General features: G+C 44.6%; 2 protein-coding genes across 2 annotated transcripts in view; both read right to left on the bottom strand.

Annotated features, from left to right (window-relative positions):
- LOC118985991 (signal-regulatory protein beta-1-like) lies at nucleotides 1-7,327 on the bottom strand. Its single transcript, XM_037044770.1, has 2 exons — nucleotides 7,004-7,327; nucleotides 1-107 (listed from the first exon to the last, which is right to left on the bottom strand). The coding sequence occupies exons 1-2, from the start codon at nucleotides 7,197-7,199 to the stop codon at nucleotides 1-3; spliced, it is 303 nt and encodes a 100-aa protein (XP_036900665.1). The 5' UTR covers nucleotides 7,200-7,327.
- The window catches only part of LOC118985992 (signal-regulatory protein beta-1-like), a 24,699-nt gene continuing 4,876 nt past the window's right edge, over nucleotides 7,206-27,028 (bottom strand). The window contains exons 2-5 of the mRNA XM_037044771.1: nucleotides 23,236-23,382; nucleotides 12,317-12,667; nucleotides 7,907-8,227; nucleotides 7,206-7,330 (exon numbers count right to left, since the gene is read on the bottom strand). Of these exons, the coding sequence (XP_036900666.1) occupies nucleotides 7,206-7,330; nucleotides 7,907-8,227; nucleotides 12,317-12,667; nucleotides 23,236-23,382 (944 nt within the window). The remainder of the gene's footprint in view (nucleotides 7,331-7,906; nucleotides 8,228-12,316; nucleotides 12,668-23,235; nucleotides 23,383-27,028) is intronic.

Below are 27,028 nucleotides of genomic sequence, written 5' to 3' on the forward strand. Positions count from 1 at the left end.
TTACAGGTTCCGCCACCTGCTGATATAGGTGAATGTGAAACTCACCACCAGCAGCACCTTGAGGCCCAGGAGGAACACCACGAAAATAATGGCAGATGTCTGTGGACCTAAACACCAATGGGCAGAAGGGGACAAGAAAGAAATCTCTGTGAGTTTAAATACCTCACACTACTCAGGAGACAGAGGTGACTCAGATGCTCACAGGAGTGGAGGTGAGTGAGCTTCTATGCACTCCCAGTAGGCTCTATGTGGTGTGATTGCTGGGGACAGTATGAGGGTGGCTGGATTGGAGGATGTACCTGATGCTACACCATATAGTTGAGCATCAGCTCAGACCCTTGAAATGACACATTCAACCACTGCAAATGTTCCAGGTGATAGGTCTCATTATTTTTCTCTATAGACACAGGTTACTCAGCTCCCTTAAACATATGACAGTTCTCCAGTCAGGTGAGATGTTTGCTCTGTGGATAGAATATCTGCACCAGGCAGGTAACATCCACCCAGTCTGAGGAGAATGAAGACTGGGACACTGTCACTGCATGGGGAACTGACACAGCTTAGAGAAAGCAGACAATTACTGTAGGAAGTGCACTGTGGGAGACTGGGAGCTCCTTGAGGATGGGTCATCTTCCAGGGCCTGGTACAGGGGAGGATGTGGGCATTGGTTAACAGCTGTGTGCCTAAGTAAATGCACAGCTGAATGAGAGTGTGAATGCATAAGTGAATGCATGCTGGAATGGATGAATGGATGGATGGATGGATGGATGGAAGGAAGGAAGAATGAATGGGAATCTGAATGGGATCAAAGACATCCTACTCTTTTCTTTCTATTCCAATTTGGAATCTGGTCACAGGTTACAACATGGCATGCACTTAAGGACATTGTGCTAAGTTAAATAGGCTAGTCGCCAAATGACAAATACTGCATGGTTCTACTTAAATGCATACCAAAAGGTGTCATACTCAGGGAGACTCTCCCCTAGAGCCTCCAGAAGGACCCAGTCCTGCCCACCCATTGCAGACTTCTGATCAATAGAACTGCAAGATAATAAATTAGTCTTGTGTTAAGCCACTAAACATATGGCTACAGTGCCAACAGAAATCTCATTCAGAGATGCAGGAACATTTAAATAGGACAGATGTAATTAAAGGGCCAGACACAATTTAAAGTTCATAACTTCTGTCTTTGATCAAGATGGTGGGATAGGTAAATGCAGTACATGCATCCTCTCACGAACACATCACAATTACAACTAAACTGCAGCACAGTCATCATTTAGAACCACCTGGCTTCTAGCTAAACAGAAGTTCTATGTATAGAAGAAGCCACATCTATTCTTGCAGGAGAAACAGAGATGTGGAATGGACTGGTCACACAGCCACGTGTGGTGGTTAAAACATTTTGGAGGGATATGAATGGTGGAGGTTCCCCCTGAGGAGCGATGAGTCCCTGACCTGCACCGGGCCAGCTGCCCCAGAAATCCAGTGCTGGAAGAGTGTGCCCATAACTGCTTATTGTGAAAACCAGCAGGGGTGGTGGCTGAGAGAGACGCAGGGTGGCTGGAGTCCCAGGCATTCCTCTTTTTATTTTTTAAAAAATAATTCTTTAAATACTGTTTTTATTGAATTTATTGGGGTGACAGTCCAAGAAAGAGAAATACCGTATGACTTCACAAATATATATAAAATTCAATAAACAAAATAATCTGACAAACAAAGTAGAAACCAGGCATCCCTCTAAAGGGCCCCCACTCAGACTTAATCAAACTTACTCTCTCACAGCTCCAGCACTGGGGCAGCAGTTTGAAAGGTACTGGGGGACGGAAGAAACTGAAATGTCTGGCTTTGTGGCAAGGCTTGAGAGGCAGCTTTTTCCCTATAGAAATGCTGGCAGAAGCCATCGATCCTCTGTTGACCCCTCCCCTGCTGGCGCAGTGGGCACTGTATCTGAGTCTCTATCAATCTGGCTAACATTGTTAGCCCCTCCCTGGTGACTCCCTGAGGCCCTAGCCCACATAAGTTGTGGGGCTACCCAGGCCATTTCTATGGTGTTCTCTACAAATGGCCTATCTTGGCTTATTCTTCAGACTTTTCTAAAATCTCTCAAAGGTCCACAAACCTCTAATAATCTGCATCTGGCCTCAGTGTGCCTCAAACTTCTTGCCAAGTGGCCCCAGGCCCGGCATTAGTAGCAGCCAGCCTCATTATACAGCTTGGCCTCTCCCAGGCACCTCCAAGACCAGCACAAGTAGCAAACATCTGCAAATTATTTTGTAGTTCATGCCAGGTAGCCCCAAGATGGGCCCAGGCAGTGGCTGATCTTTTTCTGCACCTCCAGGGAGACCCCCAGAGTCAGGGATCCCAGCGGACAGCTTTAGACAACAAAGGAGCACCACCCAGCCACCTCCCAAATTGGTACAATCAAGGGATGGGCTCTTTGGGCACCAGAGCCCCAACGAAGTGAGTCCTGCTCTGTGGGGTCAGCAGCTCCTTTGTTGTACTCACAGCCAGTTCTCCCAGCTGACTGGCCTGGGGACAGGTTCCTGCCATTGATGTACCAGCAGCAAACAAAGCTCAGCCGCAACAGGAGGATGCACACATCCCACACTGGGGGCACACCTAGAGCACCCAGGTAGGGTGACTGGGAAGGCTGCACCACTGGGCACTACAGGACACTTACTACACAAGGCTACTCTACAAAGATTGGGAGTCATAGCAGCTCTACCTAATCCATAGAAACAAACACAGGGAGGAAGCCAAAATGAGGGGGAAAAGAAACATGGCCCAAATCAGAGAACAGAACAAAACTCCAGAAAAAGAACTACAAAAAATGGTGACAAGTAATCTACTAGATGTAGAGTTCAAACACTGGTTATAAAAATGCTCAATGAACGTAGGGGGAGACTAGGTGGGCTTAGTGAGAAGTCAACAAAAGGATAGGAAACATAAAAATGCAGCTAGACACCCTGGCCAGGTGACTAAGTTGCTTGGAGTTTAGTCCCATGCACAAAAAGTTTGCAGGTTTGATTCTTGGCCAGGGCACATACCTAGGTTGTGGATTCAATCCCCAGCTGTGGTGTGTGGGAAAGGCAACCCATCAGTGTTTCTCTCTCATATTGATGTTTCTCTCTCTCTCTCCATTCCTTTCTCTTTAAAATAAATAAATATGTTCTTGGGCAAGGATTCAAGAAAATGGAGATAGAAAAACATTTAAAAAATTCAGAAATGAAGAATACAATAACTGAAGTGAAGAATACATGATAAGAAATCAACAGTAGAGCAGACAAGGCTGAGGATCAAATCTGTGATTTAAAAGATAAGGGAGCAGAAAATACCCATTCACAACAGCAAAAAGAAAAAAAAAAGAAAACGAAGACACTTTAAGGAGTCTCTCGGATTACTTCAAGCATACCAACATTTACATCATAGGAGTGTCTGACAGAGAAGAGAGCAAGAAATAGTAAATTATTTGGAAAAATAATGACAAAAGACTTCTCTAACCTGGTGAAGGAAATAGACAAACAATTTCAGAAAGCACCGAAGGGCCCAAACAAGATGAACCCAAAGAGGCCCACACCAAGATACATCATAATTAAAATGACAAAAGTGAAAGACAAAGAGAGACTCTTAAAGTCAGCAAAAGAAAAGCAGTTAGTTCCTTATAAGAAAGCTCTCATAGGACTCTCTCAGCTGATTTTGAACAGAAACTTTGTAGGCCAGAAGGGATTGGCATGCAATATTCAATGGGATAAAAAGAACCCCAACACCAAAGTGATGAAAAGCAAGGACCTACAACATGATTACTCTACCCAGCAAAGTTATCATGTAGAATCAGTGGACAGATAAAGAGCTTCCCACACAAGAAAAGGCTAAAGGAGTTCATCATCACCAAACCAGTATTATGAGGAATATTAAAGGGTCTTCTTTAAGAAGAAGGAAGCCCTGGCTGGTGTAGCTCAGTGGATTGAGCGCGGGCCTGCGAACCACACAATTGCGGTTCGATTCTCAGTCAGGGCACATGCCTGGGTTGCAGGCCAGTTCCCAGTGGGGGACACAGGACAGGAAACCATACATTGATATTTCTCTCCTCTCCTTCCCATCCCCTCTAAAAATAAATGAATAAAATCTTTAAAAAAAGAAGAAGAAGAAGGAAAAAAGATAAAAATATGAAAAATACAATGGCAATAAATACATTTCTATAACACTAACAAATACATTTCTATAACAATTTCTATAACAAATACATTTCTATAACAATAAATATATTTCTATAACAATTACACTAAATGCAAAAGGGCTAAATACTCTAATCAAAAGACACACAGTGACTGAATGGATAAGAAAACAAGTCCCTTACAGGTGCTGTCTACCAGAGACTCACCTCAGATTGAAAGACACACACAGACTGAAAGTAAAAGGAAGGAAAAAGGTATTTTATGAAAATGGAAACAAAAGAAAACCAAACAAGTGGGGCAGCAATACTCATACAGGACAAAATAGACTTTAAAACAAAGGCTATAACAAGAGACAAGAAAGGTCCCAACAATTGTACTTCTAGGGATTTTTTAAGGAGACCAGGACATTAAATTCAAAAGATATATACACCCATGTTTACTGCAGCATTATTTACAATAGCCAAGATCTGGAAGCAACCTAAGTGTCCCTCAATACATGGATGGATGAAGAAAAATTTGTGTATATATGAATGAAATATAACTCAGCCATAAAAAATGAATGAAGTATTGCCATTTGTAACAGCATGGATGGATGTAGAGGTATTGTAGTGAGTAAAATCTATGAGGCACAGAAAGAAAAATACCATATGATTTCAATTATGTGCAGATTCTAAAAAAATAATAAGTGAACAAACAGACTAGGAACAGACCAATAGATACAGAGAACATTTTGATGGGAGAGGTTTTGGGGTAATGGTGATAAAGGTGAAGGGGTTAAGAAGTACAAGTTGTGCCCTGGCTGGTGTAGCTCAGTGGATTGAGCGCGGGCCTGTGAACCAGACAATCACAGTTCGATTCCCGGTCAGGGCACATGCCTGGGTTGCAGGCCAGTTCCCAGCAGGGGCCAGTTCCCAGCAGGGGATGCACAAGAAGCAACCATACATTGAAAAAAAAAAAAAAGAAGTACAAGTTGATACTTACAGAATGGTCACAGGGATATAAGTTGTATATAATATTGTAATAATTAGGTATCAGATGGGTGCTAGATTTATTGAGGTGATTACTTGGTAAATTATATAAATGTCTAGTCACTGAGTTGTATACCTGAAACTAATATAATACTGTGTATGAGCTATAATCCAAAAATAAAACATTATTTAAAAATAAAGTGTATAATTGCTGGAGGCATAAGGCAAAAAAGAAGGAAGAAATGCTATTTCATAATTAAATGGTGAAGAGAAAAAGGGAAAAAGGGAGGGGGGCAAATTTAGGGTCCAAATTTGACAAAAGAAAACCCCAAATTTGAAGACTCAGAATCTTTCTCCCAACTATCAAATCTAGCCCATAAACTCCATCAACATACATGGATTAATCGACACTGGCAGAGAGAGGTCCATCAATCTACAGATATTGTAAACCTCCCCAGGATTATACACATGACCAAAATGGTGTGCACCCTCACACTGAGCCCACTGCACCAGGACTGCAGTGACCAGAGACCTCAGGGTCCACGCAGGGAGTGGCACCGCAGTGCAGAGTCACACAGGTTCTTACACGTTGCCCCACTCGCTAACCCAGACAGCCTGAACACCATTCCCAATCTCAGGACGTGGCAGATGTGCTGGGTCACATGCACCAACAGCACTGGGAAGTGACAGGCTGGTCTGAGCAGCAGCAGGAGATGAAACTCAAAACACCCGAGGAGGCTCCAGACCAGATGGTGTGGACACAGCTCTCCTGCTCTCCCCGCTCAGTGCAGCTCCGACCCCTAGAGACGACGCCAGGTACAAGGTGCACGCAGATGAGAACTCTGAGTGATGGAAGAGGGAGGCAGATGGGCTTGGACCTGAGGACTGGAGGAGGGACACAGTGACAGGCCTCAGAGGTTGCACTCCCCTAGATCTCCAGGCACAGAAGGTGACTCAGGTGTGGCTTAGGGAAGAGAAAAACGCCCAAATCAGCAATCTACGTTCCCATCTCAAAAAAAACAAGAAACGGGGGAGCAAAGTCAACCCAAAGGGCAGAAGGAAGGAATTTGTGAAGTAAAGGGGGGGGGGAATCAATGAAATCAAAACCAGAGAAACAGTAGAGAAAATTGCCAAAAAAAAGCAGGTTCTTTGAAAAAAGCAATACAATTTACAAAATCACATCAAGACTGACAAAGAATAAAATGACACATTTCTAATATTGGTGATGAAACTGGGGATGTCACTATAGACCCTGCATCATCAGAAGGACACCGAGGGAATAGTATTAACGTCCCCACAGGCAGACATTTGTGATGATTGCTGGCTCAGTGTCACAACACTGGGGACAAAGGAGGCCTGTGCTGTGACCACTCATGGTCATTTGGATGACTCATCCTGACTCCAACTCCACGTCCTCCGGGCTCCCCCTCTGGAATTTCACAGAGCAGCAGGTTCAGGCATTTGCTGGGTGACCCCACTGATGCAGATGGAAAAGTCTAGGATGGAATGGAGACCAGGAGGAGGTTGGAAAGAGCAAGGAGGAGGGAGGGGCGGATGTGGACAGTGGACGCAGTGACCGTTAGGAGAAAGAAGGGAGAGGCAGGAGACTGAAAAGACGATTACCCTCAGTCATTTTTTCTTTCTTTAATGTGTATTGATATCAAAAGATCTATAAAGATTTGTACCACTCTTACCAGTGATGACTCTTGTATTGTGGGGTTGGAGGTGGGGAAGCTCACTTCAAAATTCTACTTTCTATTGATAGACTTCTGGATTATTCTATAATAAGCATGAATGAATACTTATTAAAAATGATAAAATTTAAATAGAGATGGTCAGTTGGGGTGGAAGCCTCACCAGAGGATCCATCTGTGCTCCGACCCTTCCGGTGAGTGAAGGCCTCCAGGGTGAGGTTCCTGCGGATGGCCGGCTGCCCGTCATGCTGCACCAGACAGGTGAGAACCACAGCCTCCCCGTGGGCAGATGAGTTCACCAGGATCCAGCTCCCCCAGGTGAAGGTCCCATCCTGGTTCTCTACTCGAGTTAAGGGCATTGCTGTTCAGGACATGTATCCGTTCTTCAACCAGGTCAGCTGTAGGCTCTGGGGGTAGAAGTTCTTCACCTGGCAGGTGACGTTCCCCTGGTTCTCTGACACGGCGCGTCTCACCTCCAAGGTGGGCGGAACTGAAACAGCACAGGGCAGAGGCTCTGACCTCATGCACACACAGATCACAGAGGATCCCCATAACGTCGCTCCCCCACCACAGCAAGGGGGCATTCAGGACAGTGCTAACTAGGCAGCAGGTGCTCAGAATTCAGGGTTCTCTTTACATATGAATAAAATCACTAAGCACGGTGCCTGTTGATAGTAGCTGTTCAAAGACTCGTAGCTCCTGTTAGGTTAATATGAGTGAAATCAACCAGCACAGTGCCGGCGTGGCGCAGGACCATAATTAGCAAAGTAAACGAAATTGAAAAGCACATATGAGCTTTTTTGTAGTAGGTACTCAGTAATTGTAGTTACTATTGGTAAAGTAGACAAAATTACCAAGCACACTGCTTGGCATGTGGTAGGTATTCACCTAGCAGGTTCTATTAAATAGTAGCTTTTTTGATTAGCAAATCTATGTGCCTGGTGATGGAAAGGACTGTCAGGAATTAGGTTCCAGGGAAATTAAGTTGGAGCAAATGGCAGGGGGAGGCACAGGCTTGGAGGGTAGGAGCCAGGTGTGGGCCCGGGCTGGATGTGAGGGCATCTACCTCGGATGATCTCAGACAGGCCAACAGCCCCACGAAGAGGAGGGCCCCCCTTCAGGGTGACATGTTCCACCTGGCAGATGACCTGGGAGTGGACATCCCCCCAGGCCAGCTGCACCGAGGCTGTGCTGGAGATGCTGTAGGAAGGGCTGTCTCCTTCTGGGTCCACAGTGGTCTGGGAGGCTGGGAGCTCATTCCCACCTTTGAACCATCTCAGGACGATGCTCCTGGGGGAGAAGCCGTGGGACTCGCAGGTGAAGCTCACTGTCTGCCCAGGTGTGGCCCTCTGCGTGGGGGCTGACACCACGGGGGGAGAGGGCTGGGCTGTAAAAGGAGCACAATGGACAATGAACACGATTGTGACCATCACTACCCATGATGAGCGTGTGACACTGTTAAACACATTTTCATGTATTACTTTTTATCCTCTAGGAATGCTGAAGGTGCGTGTCATCATCCTCGTCTTACTGAGCCAGACGTTCAGGTCCTTGGAGACGAACCCTGAGTGAGATCCTGAGTTCAAAGGTGTGAATTCAAAGTCCACCTTATTTCATCCCCAGGTGATCTCCCACCCCTCTGAGCTCAGGAACAACTTTCCTGGTCAGTCTCAGTATTTGCACTGACAGTTTTCAGCTGATTTCTGCCCTTACAGACCCCTGACCAGGAGCTGAGATTATCATTTTTATCATGTGGGGAAACTGGGGACTGAGCGAAGAGCACCCAGCGGTGGGGTGACAACGCAGTGGCTCAGCCACGCCTGTCCTCTCCCCAGGGTCACCCCCTAACACCCTGTAAAGTTTCATTTGATCATAGTATCAATATTTAACCAATAATTTGATTATATTACATTATTAACATATTGTACAGACTTTCTGCAGGTGAGGAATGGAGGTCCAGCAATGTTATCTGGGTCATGACACTGACATGACACCTGACTTGGGGATGCTACTCAGTGCTGGGTGACTCAGGCAGAGCACCTCAGACCCTTTCCACTCTCCTCAAAAGCACCTGTGGTTATCACCATTTTACAAATGAGAAACAGGCTGAGGGAAACCAAGTGACTGTCACCTCCCCCGACTGTGTCCCAGAGCTGTTTCCTGTGGTCCTTTAAGTATTCATGATGACCAGCAGAGCAAGTGCCCACCTTCAGGAACCTGACACTCCAGGTAACCCACTCCAGGGAGAAGTGCCCAGGCCTGGGGACCCTGTAGCAATGAATGGAAGAATGGGCTCCTGACAACTGGGTCTAGAATATGAACTCTTGCTCCTCTGGGGGCCAAGCACTTCCTAGGAGATGCCTACGTTGCTCATCCTCAGTCTGTGGAAACAGGAAACGTGGTGCACAGTGTTGCTGGGGGTGCAGTGACCCTTCTCTGCTCTCTGCTGGCCACTGTCTCCAAGCTGCTCCAGCAGGCTGCTCAGTGAAGGAAGAACGCCATGTTTAGAAATAGTTTCGGGACAACATGAGATATGTCTCGTCTTGGTTGTAAAGCTGGCCCTGCCTCCCCCACAGGACGTCTTAGGAAACTTATTTATTTATTTATTTACTTATTTACTTTCTTATTGTTGAGGAACATAATATATGATTTTAAAGAAGATGATTGGAGCTTTCTCCTCATGTTGACAAGCACGGTGGGGCGGTGCAGAGAGCAGGCACTGTGATTTATGCTGCTTGGGGTCCAAATCTTAGTTCCCCTTCCTCTGAGTTTGGGTCCCTCTCTGAGCATCAGTGTCCTCACCTAGCAAACGGGCAAGAGAGGCCCCTCCCTCACCACACTGCTTATAAAGTAAATGCCATGATGAAGATGCAGTTTCTGCGCCATCCTTCCTCCCTGCCTTCTCACCCAGGGCGCCCTCTGGGCAGGCAGCTTGGGGAAGAGGAGCCAGGACTTTACCAGGAGGCAGCAGACCTGAGATGGAGCCACACACTGTCTGTGATTGCCTCGGCAAGGGACACGCCATTGGGAACTTCTGTAGTATCAGAAAATTCAGGATAAAGCCGCCTTCCCTGCCTGTGTCCAGGGGTTGTGGAGAGACTCTGCTGCTACCAAGTCTAGGAGGGAAATTTGGCAATATTTACACAAGTTAAAATTACACACCCTTTGACCCACAATGCCACTTCCAGGGGGCATCTCCCTTTTGAGCATGTGACACATGGACAAGGTTCTCCCCTGCATCACTGTTCTAATACCCAGAGGTTGGGACCAACCTATATCCATTAACACACCGTCAGTGAACGATGCTGTGTCCATACACTGGAGGGTGAGGCAGGTGTTGAGGAAGGGGCAGCTGTAGGTGCTGATGTGGATGCTCGATTTGGGGGATAAGGCTGAAGACTGGGAGAGGATTTTAATTATCTTGGGCTTTAGGGTCTGAATGTGAGGGGTTTCTGAGCCTTTGAGAAAATGAAGAGAAGAATATTATGGCTTTTTTTCAATGGTTTGGTGTTGGAGACCACCCTGCCTGGTTTCAGGAATTGTAAACTGTCTCCCATGTCTAAGGCTGTGAGCAACCTCCAGAATGAGAGCCGGTGAGGAGACAAGGCTTGTCTCTGGCAGCAGATGCTGCCCCTGCTTCATCTCCCTGCCCCCAGAGTATGGTCAGTGACAGGTGAGACCCCTCAGAGGAGGGGCAACCTAGGCCAGACATGATCACTTGGGAGGCCATCAAGGAAGGACTCAGGGGGCTGTGACAAAGATGGAGTGATAGACCCTTGCCCCCTGGCTTTGAGGAAGCCCGAGTCCCCATGTCCTCTGGGAGAAGTGCTTCTTGTCTCTAATCCATTTAAGCCTAAAAACCTATGATGAGGAAGGTGGTGCAAGCCTTGTGCTGGGAATGGCAGGCTCCCTGGGTAATTAGTTCTGAGAAGGAATATGTGAAACCCTGTGAGACCTGCTTTGTTTAAGAATGCTTTTAGTTAGATGATAAGGGGCCAAGAAGAAAAAGAGTTTATGTTCCCAAAGTTTTGTAGCCTTTTAGCTGACAGGCCCTGATTTAGAAGAATCCCTAATGATTGTTTGTATACTATTTACTGTTTACTGCTTGACAATGATTAATAAGCTGTACCTGAACTCCTGTGCAAAAATCCCAATAAAAGCCTGACCAGGCAAGGATCGGGGCACTCTCTTTCCCCTGGTGAGAGGGTTGCCTGGCCCCTCCAAGCCGCTCTCCCCTTGAGAGTGTGGCGAGGCCATTCTGAGGCTCTCCCCACTTGAGGGAGTAGCCTTGCTGGCCCTTTTCCTCCACGGGACTCGGTAGTCCGTGTGAATTTGTCTCCTGTCTCATCCATGATGCCGTGGGCACTGCTTGTCAGTGCACGCATTAGTTTGGTGTAATTAGCTTTTATTTAGCACCTAATATGTGCCAAGTCTTTCATGGAAAGATGGTCCTATGCATGATAAGGGAAAAAGGAACCTGCTTGGAAAAAGATTGGTTTCTGGAATAATACTCTCACTTACTGGCCATGTGAGGTGGGCAAGTACATTGTCACCTCTGTGCATCGGGGTCCCTTCTGTATGTGGGGGGGTCAAGCAGGCTGGTCAAACCATCCTTTGTAGGCTCACATTCCAGGATTCAGGACCCTGGGCCTCTGGGGAAAACCTAAATGAGCTCTTTTGCTGCCTTAATGGAATGACACCTAAGTCACCCACAGGCGGAACCTACCCTCAGGGTGAGGGACAGTAGAGAAAACTCTGCTCAGAGCCTAAATGACAGTGTGTTCCTGAAATAAAGGGGGTTTATCAGACAGACCCGCAGTGAGCGCCCAACCTCTGGCACCTCCTCCCAGCAGGGCTGGCAGAGTGAACAGGAGTCTGTGCCCCTTAGGAACGTCTTCTCATGGGATGCTTCTGAGGAAGAAATAAAGGAACACGCCCCCCTCCCTGCCCTGCATGGATCTCTCCCAACTGCAGGGAGGAGAACGGAGCTCCGTGGGGAAGAGCTCTGCCTGCTCAGGCCCCTGCAGCTCCCACAGCACCCAGAGCGGAGCCCAGCTCCCAGCGGGTGTCAGTGAGTGTCAGTGAGGGGGGCTCGGCCACACTGGGGGGGGGCTCTCTGGGGGCAGGGGTGAGGGCTGACCTCATGATGGACAAGTCCCTCAGACCTTCAGCTCCCTCATCCCTGGTCCAAGGGGCTGGACTGGATTGGAAAAGGCAAGTGCAGAGAGAGGGGTCGAGCAGAGGGCTCCAAACATTTCCCACCATTTACCAGCCGTGGGCCCTGAGAAAATAGCAGGACCTGCTCAGGCCTCAGCTTCCCTGACCTGCAGGAGGGGTGACATCAGACCAGGAATCAGACCCTGACTATAAGCACCTCCCACTGCACCTGATTCGTAGATGATGCTCAAAAAATGGAGGTTATTCTCATGGACTTGTTGTCACACAGCAGGGACAGAGGGTCCCACACTGTACTCACCACTCACTGTGAGCCGAGCGCCTGCTCCAGACCTGAGCTCTGTGTCAGGGCTTCCTCTGCGAAACTTCACACAGTAGTAGGTACCGAAGTCTGCTGGGGTGATGTTACTGATGCGGATGGAAAAGTCCATGTTGTTTTTCTTTGTGGCATCTGTAACATTTGTTACTTGGGGAGAGTGGCCTCCTTTTTGACTGTAGATTAACTCCCAGCCTGGCCCTGTCCCCCTGAACCATATGACAGGCCCCACGGGGAGAATGGAGGTCACGGTGCAGCTCAGAGTGGCCGTCTCTCCTGCTGCCACTGCCACTGACTTCTCAGGATGAATCACCTGCAGCTCCGCACCTACCCCTCCTGGAGGGAAACACAAAGCCATTATTTATTCATTCATGTGTGATTGTGTAGGTTTTGCCAAGTGTTTATTGACAACAGCTTTCATTGACTGAGTACACACCCTGAGTGGCCTTGAGCTCAGCACATTGCGTGTTTCATACATGTAACCCTCACAACAAGCCTGTAATGTGGGACCCTATTAGGAATGAGGAAAATGAGGCACAGAGAAGTAAAGTGATGTGGCAAAGAGTGGGTTTAATTTTTTTCTTGCCAAGTGGTTGTGCTTGGTGCCAGCAATGGAGGGTGTGTGCTGGGCCTTTTCCTGGGAAGCTTGGCTCCCCAGCTGAGCTGAGCTGAGCTGCTGGTATGACCCATGCAGCCTGAGGAGCAGGAGGGCATCGGCCAGTCCTTCTGTGCTTGGGAAGCTAAGGCAGCCGTGGCGTGGCTGGTTTTCTGATGATGAGGAAATGAGTTACGTAGAAATTGAGTATCCTTTGGAATAATATTAGTTCGTAAAGAACTGTGAAAGAAAAACAAATTCTTGCAAAAGACTCACTGAATCCTTACCCCATGTCAGTCCTTTCTCTTGTTAAAGGGACAGTGCTGTACCTGCTGGTGAACCTGAGCTACACATTGGGATTGACACAATGAACACTAGTTTTCCAGGGTGCAGTTCAATTTGGGAATGCTTTCATATTATGAAAAGAAAGTTTACCAACCAAGAGAGACAAGCAATCAGAAGCTTTAAAGATGAACGTAATTGGCTGGATATGTTATAGAGGGACTGGGCACTGAAAGAAACCTTTGTAAAAGTGACAGGGATTTGCATTGCAATGACTTGAATTTGATAGATTCTTCCTAAACCTGGATATAGACCAGGGTCATCAAGAAACACGTTTGTTTATGGATGACGACAAAGAGAAAAAGAATGGACACTTGAAGGACCCCAAATAGATGAGCACTCTGCTTCTTCAGTAGCTCTCAAGTCACCTGATAGGTCTACACACAGGATGTTTTGTCTCCAGATGAGTCTGAACCTTCCTAGAGTAGTTTACTGTTCTCACCCGCAATGACTTATATAATTTGCTATTCTTATGGCCCCTGAAGAGCCTTTATTTCAAGTCTGTTTTTGCTTCACAGAAAAAGATGCGATACAAAATGGTACAAAGTCATGTTATGATAAGAAAGGAAAATGAAAACTGTAATGTTCCATATTCACTCAAGAGTTTGTAAAAGAAAAACACCACTTTTTCAATTAAAAGACTATACACCCACTAGACATAGCTTTGTAGATTACATATTTACCTTTTCTTCCTCCCCAGTGTGCAGTGGATTGACAGAAGAAATCAAAGAGTGTGGCACAATTTTAACGGACACAGAAATACTTTGCTTTTTGCACTTTTTTTAATCACGCTTCACAAGCTTGCGTTTTTTACAAATGGGAGGCAAGGAGACCCTCCACTGGCAAAAGGACTGTGACTCGCTTTACTGCAGAGGACTGAGCTGAACCCGAGTGTCTCTGACGCCTGCCTGCACACGCCTGTTAAAGATGAACTAGAAAAGGCAGGTGTACAACAGGGACACATTTAAATGTCTGTCCTGCAGATATAACTATGTCAGAGATAACTATTCCTAAAATCTTTGTCTTGTCAAATAAATCCACATTTAAGACACTTGTTTTTGAATAAAATGGGAACATACTATTTTGTAATTTTTTCTGATAACTGCACATCTATTGTTCAGAAATACTTCTGTGGCATAACTTTTACCAGCTCTAAAGTATTCTATTGTGCAGCTAATATCAGTTAGGGTACTTTTGACCAGAGGGAAGTGTTCAAACATAATGGACTTAAGTAACCAAGGACACTTGTTGTCTCACACACGTGCAGCTCAGAGGTGTCATTAAGGACTCTGGCCTCAACCTCAGTGTGTTTGGTCTTAGGCTTGTCTTCTGGTCCTGAGAGCTGCGGCTGCAATTGCAGCTTCATGTCTTCGCAGATTTGCATCTAAAAGTCAGGAAAGGCTGCTCCTCCTCTCACATCTCCGTTTGTCAGTGAGGGGTGCACTTCCCACGGGTCCCCAGAAGACTCCTCCTCAGTTCCCTGGACTCGGGTCACCTCACTGAGGAAGCGATCCTTAGACCCTGTGGGAAGTGGACTCTGGGTGGGGAGGAAGGAGCTGAGGGAGGCTGGGAGGGTGGCATCGAGGGGATGCCCATGGCCTGCTGAAAGGGAGGGGCCACCGCTTACTCAGTGTTCCTCTGGGTCAGACATTTGATCATCTGCAGATGTCACTGTGAGCAGTGGTGCAGGGAGCACCCTGTGACCACGTTCTGAGGTGTGTGCTTAGTCATGTCCTTGAGAAGGGTTCTGGAAGTGGAACGATTGGTTCAAAGAGATTAAACTTTTTTAGAGTTTTGATAAATATTGCCAAGTAGCTCTCCAAAAAGTGCAACTTACACTTCCAGCTGGTTTATACGTGTGACCACCCTTTCACAACCCCTCCCCCCTCACCTGCATACTCCCTGGTAAACTGTAGATACTATCCCTTAAAATCTTTAATGTTTGCCAATATGAGTAAAACATGGTAGCTTAATTTTTAAGTTTTTATTTCTTCATGACAAATATGATTGATATATCAGTGTTGTCATTGGCTCTTTGTATTTTTTATTTAATGAACTGCCTACTCATTGTCTTTGCCTGCTTTTGTATCAGTAAATAGGACTTAATTTAAAGTGGAAACATAATATCTAAAATGCCAAGTCCAGTGTATTGATGACAGAATGGATTATATGCTTGTAGTGCATGTCTCAGGGAGTTAGTACTGTTATTGTTTAATATGAAGAAGTGAAATAACTTCATTTTTCATTACTAAATGGAATGTTGTGTATAATTGTATAAGATTAGATTATTTGCTTAGTAAAACAATTGGAACGACAACTTCTGGTCAAGATGCTGGTGTAGGTAAACAGAGCTTGGCTCCTCCCATGACCACATCAAAATTACAACTAAACCAAAGAACAAACCTCTCAGAACCATGAGAAATTGAGTTGAATGGAAGTCTGACAACTACAGAACTAAAGGAACCACATCCATCTAGACTGGTAAGAGATGAGGAGACATGGAGACATGGAGACACAGAGACATGGAACAAACTGGTCCCGCACCCATGTGTGTGGGGGGAAATTCAGGGAGGGGACTTGAGGTGACAATGGTGGTATAGGCAGACATGGCTCACCCCTTTGCATGACCACAGCAAATTTACAGCTAAAACATAGAACAACCATAACTCAGAACTGTCAGAAATTGCATTGAATGGATGTCTGACAACTATGAAATTAAAGAAACTATATCCACCCAGACTGGTAGGAGGGAAGCAGATGCAGAATGTACTGGTCCTTCAACCACATGTGGTGAATAAAAATTTGGGAAGGAAATCTTGGGAGCAAGGGGTCTCAGTCCTACACTAGGCCTCCCAGGCTAGGGTTACAGGACCAGGAAGATAAGTTCCCACAATTTCCGGCTGCAAAAACCAGTAGGGATTGAGTCGGTGGGAGAAACTGCTGGAGCCACAAGAAGTTCCTCTTAAAGAACCCCCATGTGGACTCATTTACTCACACTTGCTCCCTTTGAGCTCCAGCACTGGGGTAGCAGCTTGACAGGGAGAAACTGAAGTGTTTGGCATCAGAACGAGCAGAGGCCATGGTCCCTTTTCGAAACCCTCTTCCCACAAAGCCAGCAAGCTCATGCCATATCTGAGACTCCATCAACCTGCCTAAAACTGTTTGACCTGCCTTGGAGATCCCCAGAGACTCTGCCACACTCAAATTATGGACCCACCAAACCTGATTTTCCATATGGGTGACTGGTCTTGGCTCATGCTTTACAACTTCCTAAATCCTCTCAAACAAGCAGTAGCTGGCTTTAATGAGCCCAAGGCCTGGCATTAGCAGCAGCCAGACTAGATTCACACCTTGGGTTTAACCGTGAATCTCCAAGCCCAGCACAAGGAGCAGCCATCTCACATTGCTTTATAGCTCAGGCATGGTGGCCCCGGGCAAAAAAACAGGTAGGGGCTGAACTTGGCCCATGCCACCTGGGAAACCCCAGAGCCAGTGCACCCAGTTGATAGCTACAGACCACACTGGAGCACCACCATCCTGCCCCTGCATAGCTGATCCCCCATGGAGGGCAGAGGTTTGTGGTCAGTGGTCACAGCCAGTCCCTGCAGCTGACTGGCCTGGGTAAATCACTCCCATTGATCTGTCAACAGCAACCAAACCTCAACTACAAGAGGAGAGTATATTCAGCACACACAAAGGGTGCACCTCAAGTACCCAGCTTGGGTGATAGCGGAGGCTGTGCCAATGGACCCTTTAGGACACCCAATATATTAGGCACACTACCAAGACACAGAGTCAAAGCAGCTTTGCTTAATACAGAGAAATGAACACAGGGAGGCTGCCAAATTGAGGAGACAAAGAAACATGGCCTGAGTGAAAGAACAGATCAAAACTCAAGAAAAAGAGCTAAACGGAATGGAGATAAGCAATCTATCAGATTCAGAGTTCAAAACACTGGTTATAAGGATTCTCAAGAAACTTTGAGGACCTCATCAGCATGAAAAAGATCCAGTCAGAATGAAGGATACACTAATTGAAATAAAGAACAGTTTACAGGGAAACCACAGAGGAGTGGATAAAGCCAAGAATCAAATCAATGATTTAGAACATAAGGAAGTGAAAACAACTGATTAGAACAACAAGAAAAAAGAATTCTGACTTCTGGCTAAGATGGAAGCATAGGTAGATACTCTTTGCTTCCTTGTACAACCAAAAGAAAGACAACAACTAAGTTAAAAACAACAAACAACTGGAACTGCCAGAAAATTGAATGATATGGAAGTCTGACAACCAAGGAGTTAAAGAAGAAATATTCATCTAGACTTGGAAGGAGGGGCAGGGATGGGCAGCTAGGGTACAGGGTGCACGTCAAGGCAGCAGCTGGCAAACAGAGCAGCTGTACATTTGTGTACAGATAGGCAAGAAAGAACAACTGGGGAGTGAGATAGACTGTGCACCTAGGATTTCAGTGTGGTGAAATAAAGCCTCAGAAATGCTGACTATAAAATCATGGGGGTTGTGGCAGAGGGAGAAACTCTGAGTCTTGCAGGAGAGTCCATTGGAGGGACCCATGGGATTCTAGAATGTACACAAACACACCCACATGGGAATCAGCACCAGAAGGGCCAAATTCACTTGTGGGTAGTGGGGGAAGTGACTGAATGTGGGGTGAGAGCCAGCAAGTGGCATTGTTTCTATTTGACCCCTGCCCCACATGCAGCACCACAACACAGCAAAGAGGGTTTCTCTGCCCTGCCGAACGCATAAGACTCTACCATTTACAATATAACAGGTGGGCTGGGACAAAAAAATATGGCTTAAATGAAACAACAGATCAAAACTCCAGAAAAAGAACTAAGCAATGAGGAGATAGGCAACCTATCAGATGCAGAGTTCAAAATACTGGTGATCAGGATGTTCACAGAAATGATTGAACATGGCTGCAAAATAAAGGAAGAAGTCAAGGCTATACAAAGTGAAATAAAGAAAAATATAGAGAGAACCAACAGTGAAGGGAAGAAAACAGGGACTCAAATCAACAATTTGGACCAAAAGGAAGAAATAAACATTCAACCAGAACAGAATAAAGAAACAAGAATTTGCCCTGGCTGGTGTAGCTCAGTGGATTGAGCAGGGGCCTGCGAACCACACAATCGCGGTTCGATTCCCAGTCAGGCTACATGCCTGGGTTGCAGGCCAGTTCCCAGGAGGGGACTCACGAGAGCCAACCATACATTGGTATTTCTCTCCCTCTCTTCTTCCCTTGCTTTCTAAAGATAAATAAATAAAATATAAAAAAAAGAAACAAGAATTCAAAGAGATGAGGAGAGGCTTAGCAACATCTGGGACAACTTTAAATGTCACAACATCTGAATCATAGGGGTGCCAGGAGGAGAAGAGGAAGAGCAAGAAAATGAGAATTTATTTGAAAAAATGATGAAGGAGAACTTCCCCAATCTGGTAAGGGAAATAGACTTCCAGGAAGTCCAGGAAGCTCAGAGAGTCCCAAAGAAGTTGGACCCAAGGAAGCACACACCAAGACACATCAAAATTAAAAATAAGGAGAAAAAATGAGGCTGGGAATATAAGACAGAAAACTCTACTTGATGAAGAATTAAATAAAAATAAAAATTAAAAAAAACAAATAGAAATTAAAAGTTAAAAAAAAGAAAATGAGAGTGTTACCTACAAAGGAGTTTCCATCAGACTACCAGCTGATTTCTCAAAGAAACTTTGCAGGCAAGAAGCTGCTGGGAAGAAGTATTCAAGGTCATGAAAGGCAAGGACTTACATTCAAGATTACTCTATCCAGCAAAGTTATCATTTAGAATAAAAGGGCAGATAACGTGCTTTCCAGATAAGGTCAAGTTAAAGGAGTTCATCATCACCAAGCTCTTATTATATGAAGTGTTAAAGGAACTCATCTAAGAAACAAAAGAAGATCAAAACTATGAACAGTAAAATGACAACAAATTCACAAATATCAACAACTGAACCTAAAAAAAAAACAAAACCCAACAAACAAACTAAGCAAACAACTAGAACAGGAACAGAATCACAGAAATAAAGATCACATGGAGAATTATCTGTGGAGAGGATGAGGGGGAAGAATGGGGGAAAAGGTACAGGGAATAGGAGCATGGTTGGTAGGCACAAAATAGACAGGGGAAAGTTAAGAATGGTATAGGAAATGTAGAAGCCAAAGAACTTAAATGTATGACCCATGGACATGAACTAAGGGGGAGGTGTATTTCTGCGGAAATGAGGGTGCATGGAAGAGGGGGATAAAGGGAAGAAAAATGGGAAAACTGTAATAGCATAATCAGTAAAATAAAAAAAAATCTGAAAAAATGAGGATAGTATAAGTAGCCTCTGAAACAATTCATGAGGTGCAACATTTGCATCATAGGGGTGCTAGAAGGAGAAGGGAAAGAGAAGGAAGTTGGAAATTTATTTTAAAAAATAATGAAAGAAAACTTCCCTAATTTGGTGAAGGAAATAGACATGCAAATCCAGGAAGCACAGAGAGTCCCAAACCAGATGGATGTAAAGAGGCCAATTTCAGGACACATAATTAAAATGCCAAATGTTAGAGATAAAGAGAGAATCTTAAAAGCAACAAGAGAAAAGAAGTTAGTTACCTACAGGGGAGTTCCCATAAGATTGTCAGCTGATTTATCAAAAGAAACTTTATAGGCTAGGAGGGATTCGCAAGAAATATTCAAAGTGAGGAAAAGCAAGGACTCACAACCTAGATTACTCTATACAGCAAAGCTATCATTCAGAATAAAAGGGCACATAAAGTACTTCCCAGAAAAGATAAATCTAAAGGAGTTCATTGTCACCAAGCCATTAATACATAAAATGTTAAAGGGACTTATTTAAGAAAAAGAAGAAAGTCAAAATCATGCACGTTAAAATGGCATCAAATTCACAACTATCAACAATTACATATAAAAAACCAAACTAAGCAAACAATCAGAACAGGAACAGAATCATAAACATGAAGATCACTTGGAGAGTTATCAGCTGGGAGAGAGAAGGGGGAGAATGGGGGAAAAGGTGTAGGGATTAAGAAGCATAGTTGGTAGGTACAAAATAAACAGGGGTATGTAAAGACAAGTATAGGAAGTGGAGAAGCCAAAGACATAAGCATCAGCCATGGACATGAACTAAGTGGAGTGAGGGGAGATTGCTGGAAGGTGGGGGGTACTAGGCAGAGGTGGGCAAAGGGAGAAAAATTGGGACAACTGCACTAGCATAATCAATAAAACATATTTAAAAAAGAAAAAAAAGTAATGTCACTCAGAGGTGGAGACAGATATGCAACAACTGATAAACCCTGTGTTCTTTTCTGTTTCTTAGCTTCTCCTCAGGGAGAAAATCTGTGGGTCACCTTTGCAGAGTGTGAACTGGTGAGCTCCTCCCACTCAGCACTGTGTGTGACCACACAGCACCCAAGGAGGTCACGTGCTGTCACAGGACAGGTCCCTTGGAACCAAGCACATCATGGTTCAGGTTTTAAAGTCAGGAGAAGAAGATTGAGAAGGGGGAAGCTGGATAGCTGAAACAAAAATCAGAGAAATGGTCATGAGTATCGAGAGAGAAGTGGTGGGAACAGAGAAAGAGAAGTGGATTCAAAACTCTGACATCCATGCAGCTATAAATCTCATATTTACATCTCTGTCCAGGCCTTTCTTTTGAACCCTGGACTGTATGTCCAATTGCCCACTCACATTTTCTTTGGATGAGAACACACATGTCACAGCTAACATGTCCATAGTGAACTCCTGAATTTCCCCCACAGCTCTGTCTTTCTCACTTGAGACACCTCTATTTCTCCAGATGCTCAGATCACCACCATGTGGAGTCTTGCTCTCCCACCCTGAATCCTGTGCATCAGAAATCCTGTGGCTCCAGTTTCCCATGCACCCAGGTCTCCATCTTCCCCGCTGTCTCCACTGGCTACTGTGTTGGTACAAGTCACTTCTTTCTGTTCGTGTGAATGCTCTACCTACTTCTCTCTGTGTCCTGTTGTAGTCTATTCTCAACTAAATGCTATGGTATTTTTAACCTTATCTCACTTCTTTCTTCTTCAAAGCCTTGCAGTAGAAATCTTTTCACACAGAGAAAAAGCTAAAATAACCACACAAAGCAAAAGAATCTACTGCTATGGACTTTGCACATGCTGTTCCCTGACAGGAAGGCTCTTCCCCCTGACACCGTGGCTCACTCCCAACTTTTTTAAAATTTTGGCTTGAAATTCCCCTTCACATTGATGCCCACCCAGACTACACTGTTTAACCTACATGCCAACTTACAGATCCCCCAACTCTCCTATTTAACAATACTTCCATTTCCCTCTAAAACTTAACAGTTTCTAATATTCTATATCATTTACTTATATCATTATTCTATATGATTTATTATGTCTATTGCTAACTGTAATTTCTCTACTGGGATATAAGCTCCCTGAGGGCAGTTGCTTTGTTTCTTTTATTAGCAACACATTCCAAGTTCCTACAAAGTTTTGGCACATTGGAAGTATCCAATAAACATTTATTACATGTATGAACTGGTCAGTCAAACTCCTCTCTGAACCTCTGAAGCTTATTTTAAGTGGGCAAGTTGCGGAAATGATGTCAGGAACCGAATTTCCCAACTAAGTGACTTGGTAAAAAACAAATGTGTCTTCTGCATGTGTAGAAAGCAGAAGAGCCCAGGAGCAGAGAACTACAAACCCTCTCCCCCAACACCCAACCTTTCTCGCACTCCCTGGTCCAAATAGTGGAAATGAATTCTAAGATCAAACTGTTTGAGTTCAAATAATAGCTCTACCATTTACCACTGAGTGACCTCGAACCCCTCTGTGGTTTTTTCCTCCATAATTAGGGGTGACAAGGTATTCCACCTTGGATATAATGATCACATGAGATAAGAGACAAGAATTTCTAACAGTATCTGCACATAGTGAGTGTTCAAGAAACTGATAAGTTATTACTCACTTTACTTCCTGGGGCTTGATGCTTCAATTGATATTACAGGATATAGATATATAGATGTAAGTGTAGATATATTAGGTATAGATATAGAGATCATATAGGCAGAATGGTATGTGTCTTTTATGCCCTTTTTTCCCTCCACCCACATCTATCATAGAAGAGGGACACCAGGATTGTAATTCACAAAATTCTACTCATTGTACTAAGGGAGAAGTTTGCTTGTCTTAAAAGATTGGGGGAGGGTAAGGGACACATTTAGAGAAGTAAAGGAGAGAGGGTGTCTAAGAGACAGAGGAAACTAAACACCTGTTCAATCATTGCATATGGACTGAAAAGGATTTGAAGAGAACAAAGGAAAAGTCTTTTTAAAATCCCAGTTGTGGGTGTGTGGGTACTCCCTTAAACATTCTTGTACACACACACAGGATACAAGCATCACAGATATACATATAGAAGTGTGGCCTGATGGGAGATGACTACTCTTCAGTTTAGTTCTCTGTGTTTTTCCACAATCAGCTTCCACTGAGAAGCTGTATGATGTGGTTAAAGAATGAGCTCTGGAGCTGCTCAGCCTGGACTTGAATCCCAGCTCACCCTCTGCCTCCCATAGGCAACATTGGGCAAGTTACTCTCTGTGCCTCAGTCTCCTCATCTGCAAATCAGGGATGATAATCATAGTTTTCACACAGGGATGTTGTAACAATTACAGGTTTAATGTCTACAAAGCTGTCACTGCTGTGGTTTGAAGTACCATCTGTTTTGATATCTCTGGTACCCAGGTTCAGGTGATGGACTCACAGAGAAAAACATTGGACCCTGATTTCATGCGCTCAGATGTTGCTTTGTTCTAGGCCCTCTGTGACAGCACTGGGTGAGGCTCCCTGTTTTCCTGGAGGCTCTAAATTTTCCGGGGCAGGAAAAGGTCCAGGGGAGGAAGAGGAAAATCTATCTCAACTTGTGCTCACCTGTGAGGCCCAGCAGCAGAGTCAGCAGCAGGCAAGGAGGAGGGCAGGGCCAGGAGGCAGGGATGGAGGCCTGAGGAACCTGCTCTGTCCTAGTGTGTGCTGGGAGAGCCCGGACTCTGCTCTGTTGGAGGACAGAGGCCCCACTTCCTGTGATACAAGAGGAAGTGCCCAGGATGGGGTACAACGGCTGTGAGACAGTAGCCCACTTCCAGAACAGAGACAGATTCTGCTTCTGGATTGTGAAATCCAGGCAGAGACGGCAAATACAGGGTGAGGAGTTACTCATCTTCATTCTCAGAGAGACTTGGACAAGCCTGCAGGAAACAGTGCTTCCTCTGCATGGGGCCTCTGCTCTGCACTGGGTCCCTCCCCCGAGCTGAGATCTTTATGGTGATGCCCTACTTGGGGGCCCTGGACAAAAAGGGGCCCTAGTTGTAGGCTGTGTCCTAAACTTTCAAGCCCAGGCTCCCAGGATGTAGCCAGCTTATGGCCTCATTTCTTCATCCTGACCAACAGCTGCTCAGCTGAAGGAAGAAAGAGGGTTCACCAGAGCCTGGGTAATGTTAGCAGGGAAGCAGGTCTGCTCCCGAATGACTCCCTCTTCCAACCACTGTGGATGGAACAAATAAAAACCCAAACGCACTGTGCAGTATGACTCTCACAACTTGTATGTGTTTGATCCAACAAAATGTCCAATAATAAGCAAATGACTAAACAAACTGGTGCTTCCAGACAAAGAAACACTATTCAGTGTTTCTCACAACAAAAAGAAATGGCTTATTTACATGGGCTACAATTTTAATTTTCATAATACATTATGCTAAGTGAACTAAGGCAATTTCAAAATGTCATGTACTGTATGCTTCCCTGTATATTACACACTTGAAGCTATAGAGCGGAGAGCAGACTGGCATTTGCAGATTAGGTATGATGGGGATGGGGTCACTGTAAAGGGCGAGCACAGGGGACCTCCATGGTCATGGAATTGCTCTGCATCCTGGTCACAGTGGGACCAACATACACCCTAGGGACCAACACAGCGCAGCAGGGACTGTACAAGATTTAGCTGCACACATCAACCTCAAGCCATAATGGAGACATTGACTATTCAGTTATCCAAAATTAGAATATAATGGTAGTATGACTTTCAAGGAAAGTCACCCTGTCCGCCACAGATGAGAGTAAATATGACAGAGATACGATGTGATCTGCTTGGGGGGGAGAGGTGGCCATTTTCCCAGAGGAAAAAGGCCTTGAGCAGTGGCCAGTTTCTCAGGGGAAAAAGGCGTTGAGCCCCCTCCTCCAGGGCCTTTTATTGGGCTGTAATGCATAGTAATGCAGGGTGGCAAGGATCAAACAGTAGATCACACTTCAAAGAAATCTAAGGGCTTAGTATGAGTCAGAGTCTATCAGGAACAGAGTTTTAGGGTTTCCTGCTCAAACCCTTAACATATGAATGAAAGCACTCTTAGCAAAGCAGATTTCACAGGTTTATCAGGAAGTCTTTGTTGTGCCAGATTTTTCCCCAGGACATGCTCTAGCAAGGCAAGGAGATGCATCCCTCCCCATCAGGTATTCAGGCTTAAGGGGATTAGAGCCAGAAAGCACTTCTCCCAGAGAACATGGAGACTCTGGCTTTGTCAAAGCCTGGGGGCGAGAGTCCATTGCTCCCTCTTCGTTGCAGCTCCCCAAGTCCTTCCATGATGGCCTCCCGAGTGATAGAGTCTGGCTTAGGTTGCCCCCCACTGTGAGGAGTCTTACCTGTCTCTGACTTCCGACCAAGCTTTGGGAGCAGGAGGAAACTGAGGCAGCATTTGCTACCAGAGACAAGCTTTGTCTCCTGTGGCTCCCATTCCAAAGGTCATTGCTAGCCCTTAGCCATAGGGGGTTGGGTTACAATTCCTGGAACCAGGCAGAGCAGTCCACAGCAATGGTAGTAGGGTGATGGGGAGTAGAAAGGGTGTGTGTGTGGCATGAGGTCAGGAGTAACAGAATTTTATGTCCTATCTTCCTTAGTGGGAAGTCCATAATCATGCCTAAAAGTGAGATATCGAGAAGTGGCATTTTAAGCATGCTATGTGAAGTATGGGGCAACCCCCCCCAACACACACTCAAATAATCAGCTAAAAGAGTTGCATATGGTTGCCTCTGAGAGGTGGAAAATAGTAGGGGGTAAGGGAGACCCCCATTTTTATATGCAGACCTTACAGAACTTTTTTGCTCTTTAAACATGTGCACATGTAACTTCGATAAAGGTAGAGACCAATTCTAGCTCATTAATGTTGTAAGTGTGGCAAATAAAAAGAATGTTTATACTATTAGCAGTAATAAATGTTTCATAAGCTTGGTGTATATAAAAGCAATGATCATAATCAATTACCATTCTAATCCATAATAAAAACCCACTGCAAACAGTGATGATAACTCTTAAAGATTTCATGACCTTAAAAGTGTAAAGATAGTTCCAGTTAGAAATGCATGATTAAGGAACAAAAGCATGTAAAATTCTATGCCACAGAAAGAAAGAAGGAGCTCCTACCTTTTGCAACAACATGGATGGAACTGGAAAGCATTATGATGAGTGAAATAAGCCAGGTGTTGAAGGACAAATACCATATGATGTCACCTTTAACTGGAAGCTAAACCACAAAACAAACAAGCAAGCAAAATATAACCAAAGACACTGAAATAGAGAACAGGCTGACAGTGATCAGAGGGAAGCGGGGAGGGAATTTCAGGGGAAATAGGGGAGGGATTTAGAGGAACATATATAAAGGATACATGGACAACAATTGAGAAGGGTGGAAATGGGAGGGAGGGGGGAGCACGGGGGGTGGGATGGGATGGGAGTAATAGACAGAAAACTGTACTTGAAAAATGATTAAATAAATTAAAAAAATTTGTTATTGTTGTTAAAAAAGTAATAAAATATTGTAAAACCTAAATTTCATATCCATTACTGGAAAACTCAATATTGAAAGATATCAATTTGCCTGAATTACTGTATAAATATAATAAAATCAAATGATAATTCTAATATGGCTTTTCATGAAACTCAACAAAGTGACTTTTAAATCCTTTTGGGCCAAGAAAGCAGACCATTTTGAATAAGAAGAAAAGGTAAGAAGATTTCCCCCAAAGAGTCATGAAAACGGATTATCAAACTATATTAATTAGGGCAGAATAGTTCTGACAAGAAACAAGCAGCTCAGTGGAGCAGAGAGCTCGCACAAAGAAGCACGTATGCATGGGAACTTGACATTTGGCGAAGGTGGCCATGTGGATCAGTGAGTGCTGGGTAATCTATTCTTGTGGAAGAAAAAGAGACCCCCACCACCTATTACACACACATTCACACTTCCATATGCACACTTGGAAAAGATAGCTAGGTAAAAGACATAAATAGAAAGAGCAAAATCTCATCAATAACTGAAAGCAGTTATCAGTACAACCAAAGCTCCAAAATGACTCCAACACTGCTTCTTTGTGACTGCATTAGAGGAACAAGGTCTCTCCCATATGAACCAAAGAAGGAAAGATAAGAATGTTTGTTTAAAGTTGTACTAGCAAAACATTAGATGAAATTTTAATATTCAGAATGAGAAGAATCAATAAATTTTAGTATTTTACTATAATAGGAAGCAATATAGCAGTAATTCATAAAATGAAGTTACATATAGCAACATGAGTAAATTACACAAACTGTGTTAAGCATAAAAAATAAAATGAAGTCCCAGAATGATATACACAGTATAATAGTATAATAGTTTGTAAAAAAATTAAAACATGCAAA

Source organism: Sturnira hondurensis, unplaced genomic scaffold, assembly GCF_014824575.4.
Source record: "Sturnira hondurensis isolate 20B ecotype Veracruz unplaced genomic scaffold, ASM1482457v3 Scaffold0004136, whole genome shotgun sequence".
Taxonomy (NCBI): Eukaryota; Metazoa; Chordata; class Mammalia; order Chiroptera; family Phyllostomidae; genus Sturnira; species Sturnira hondurensis.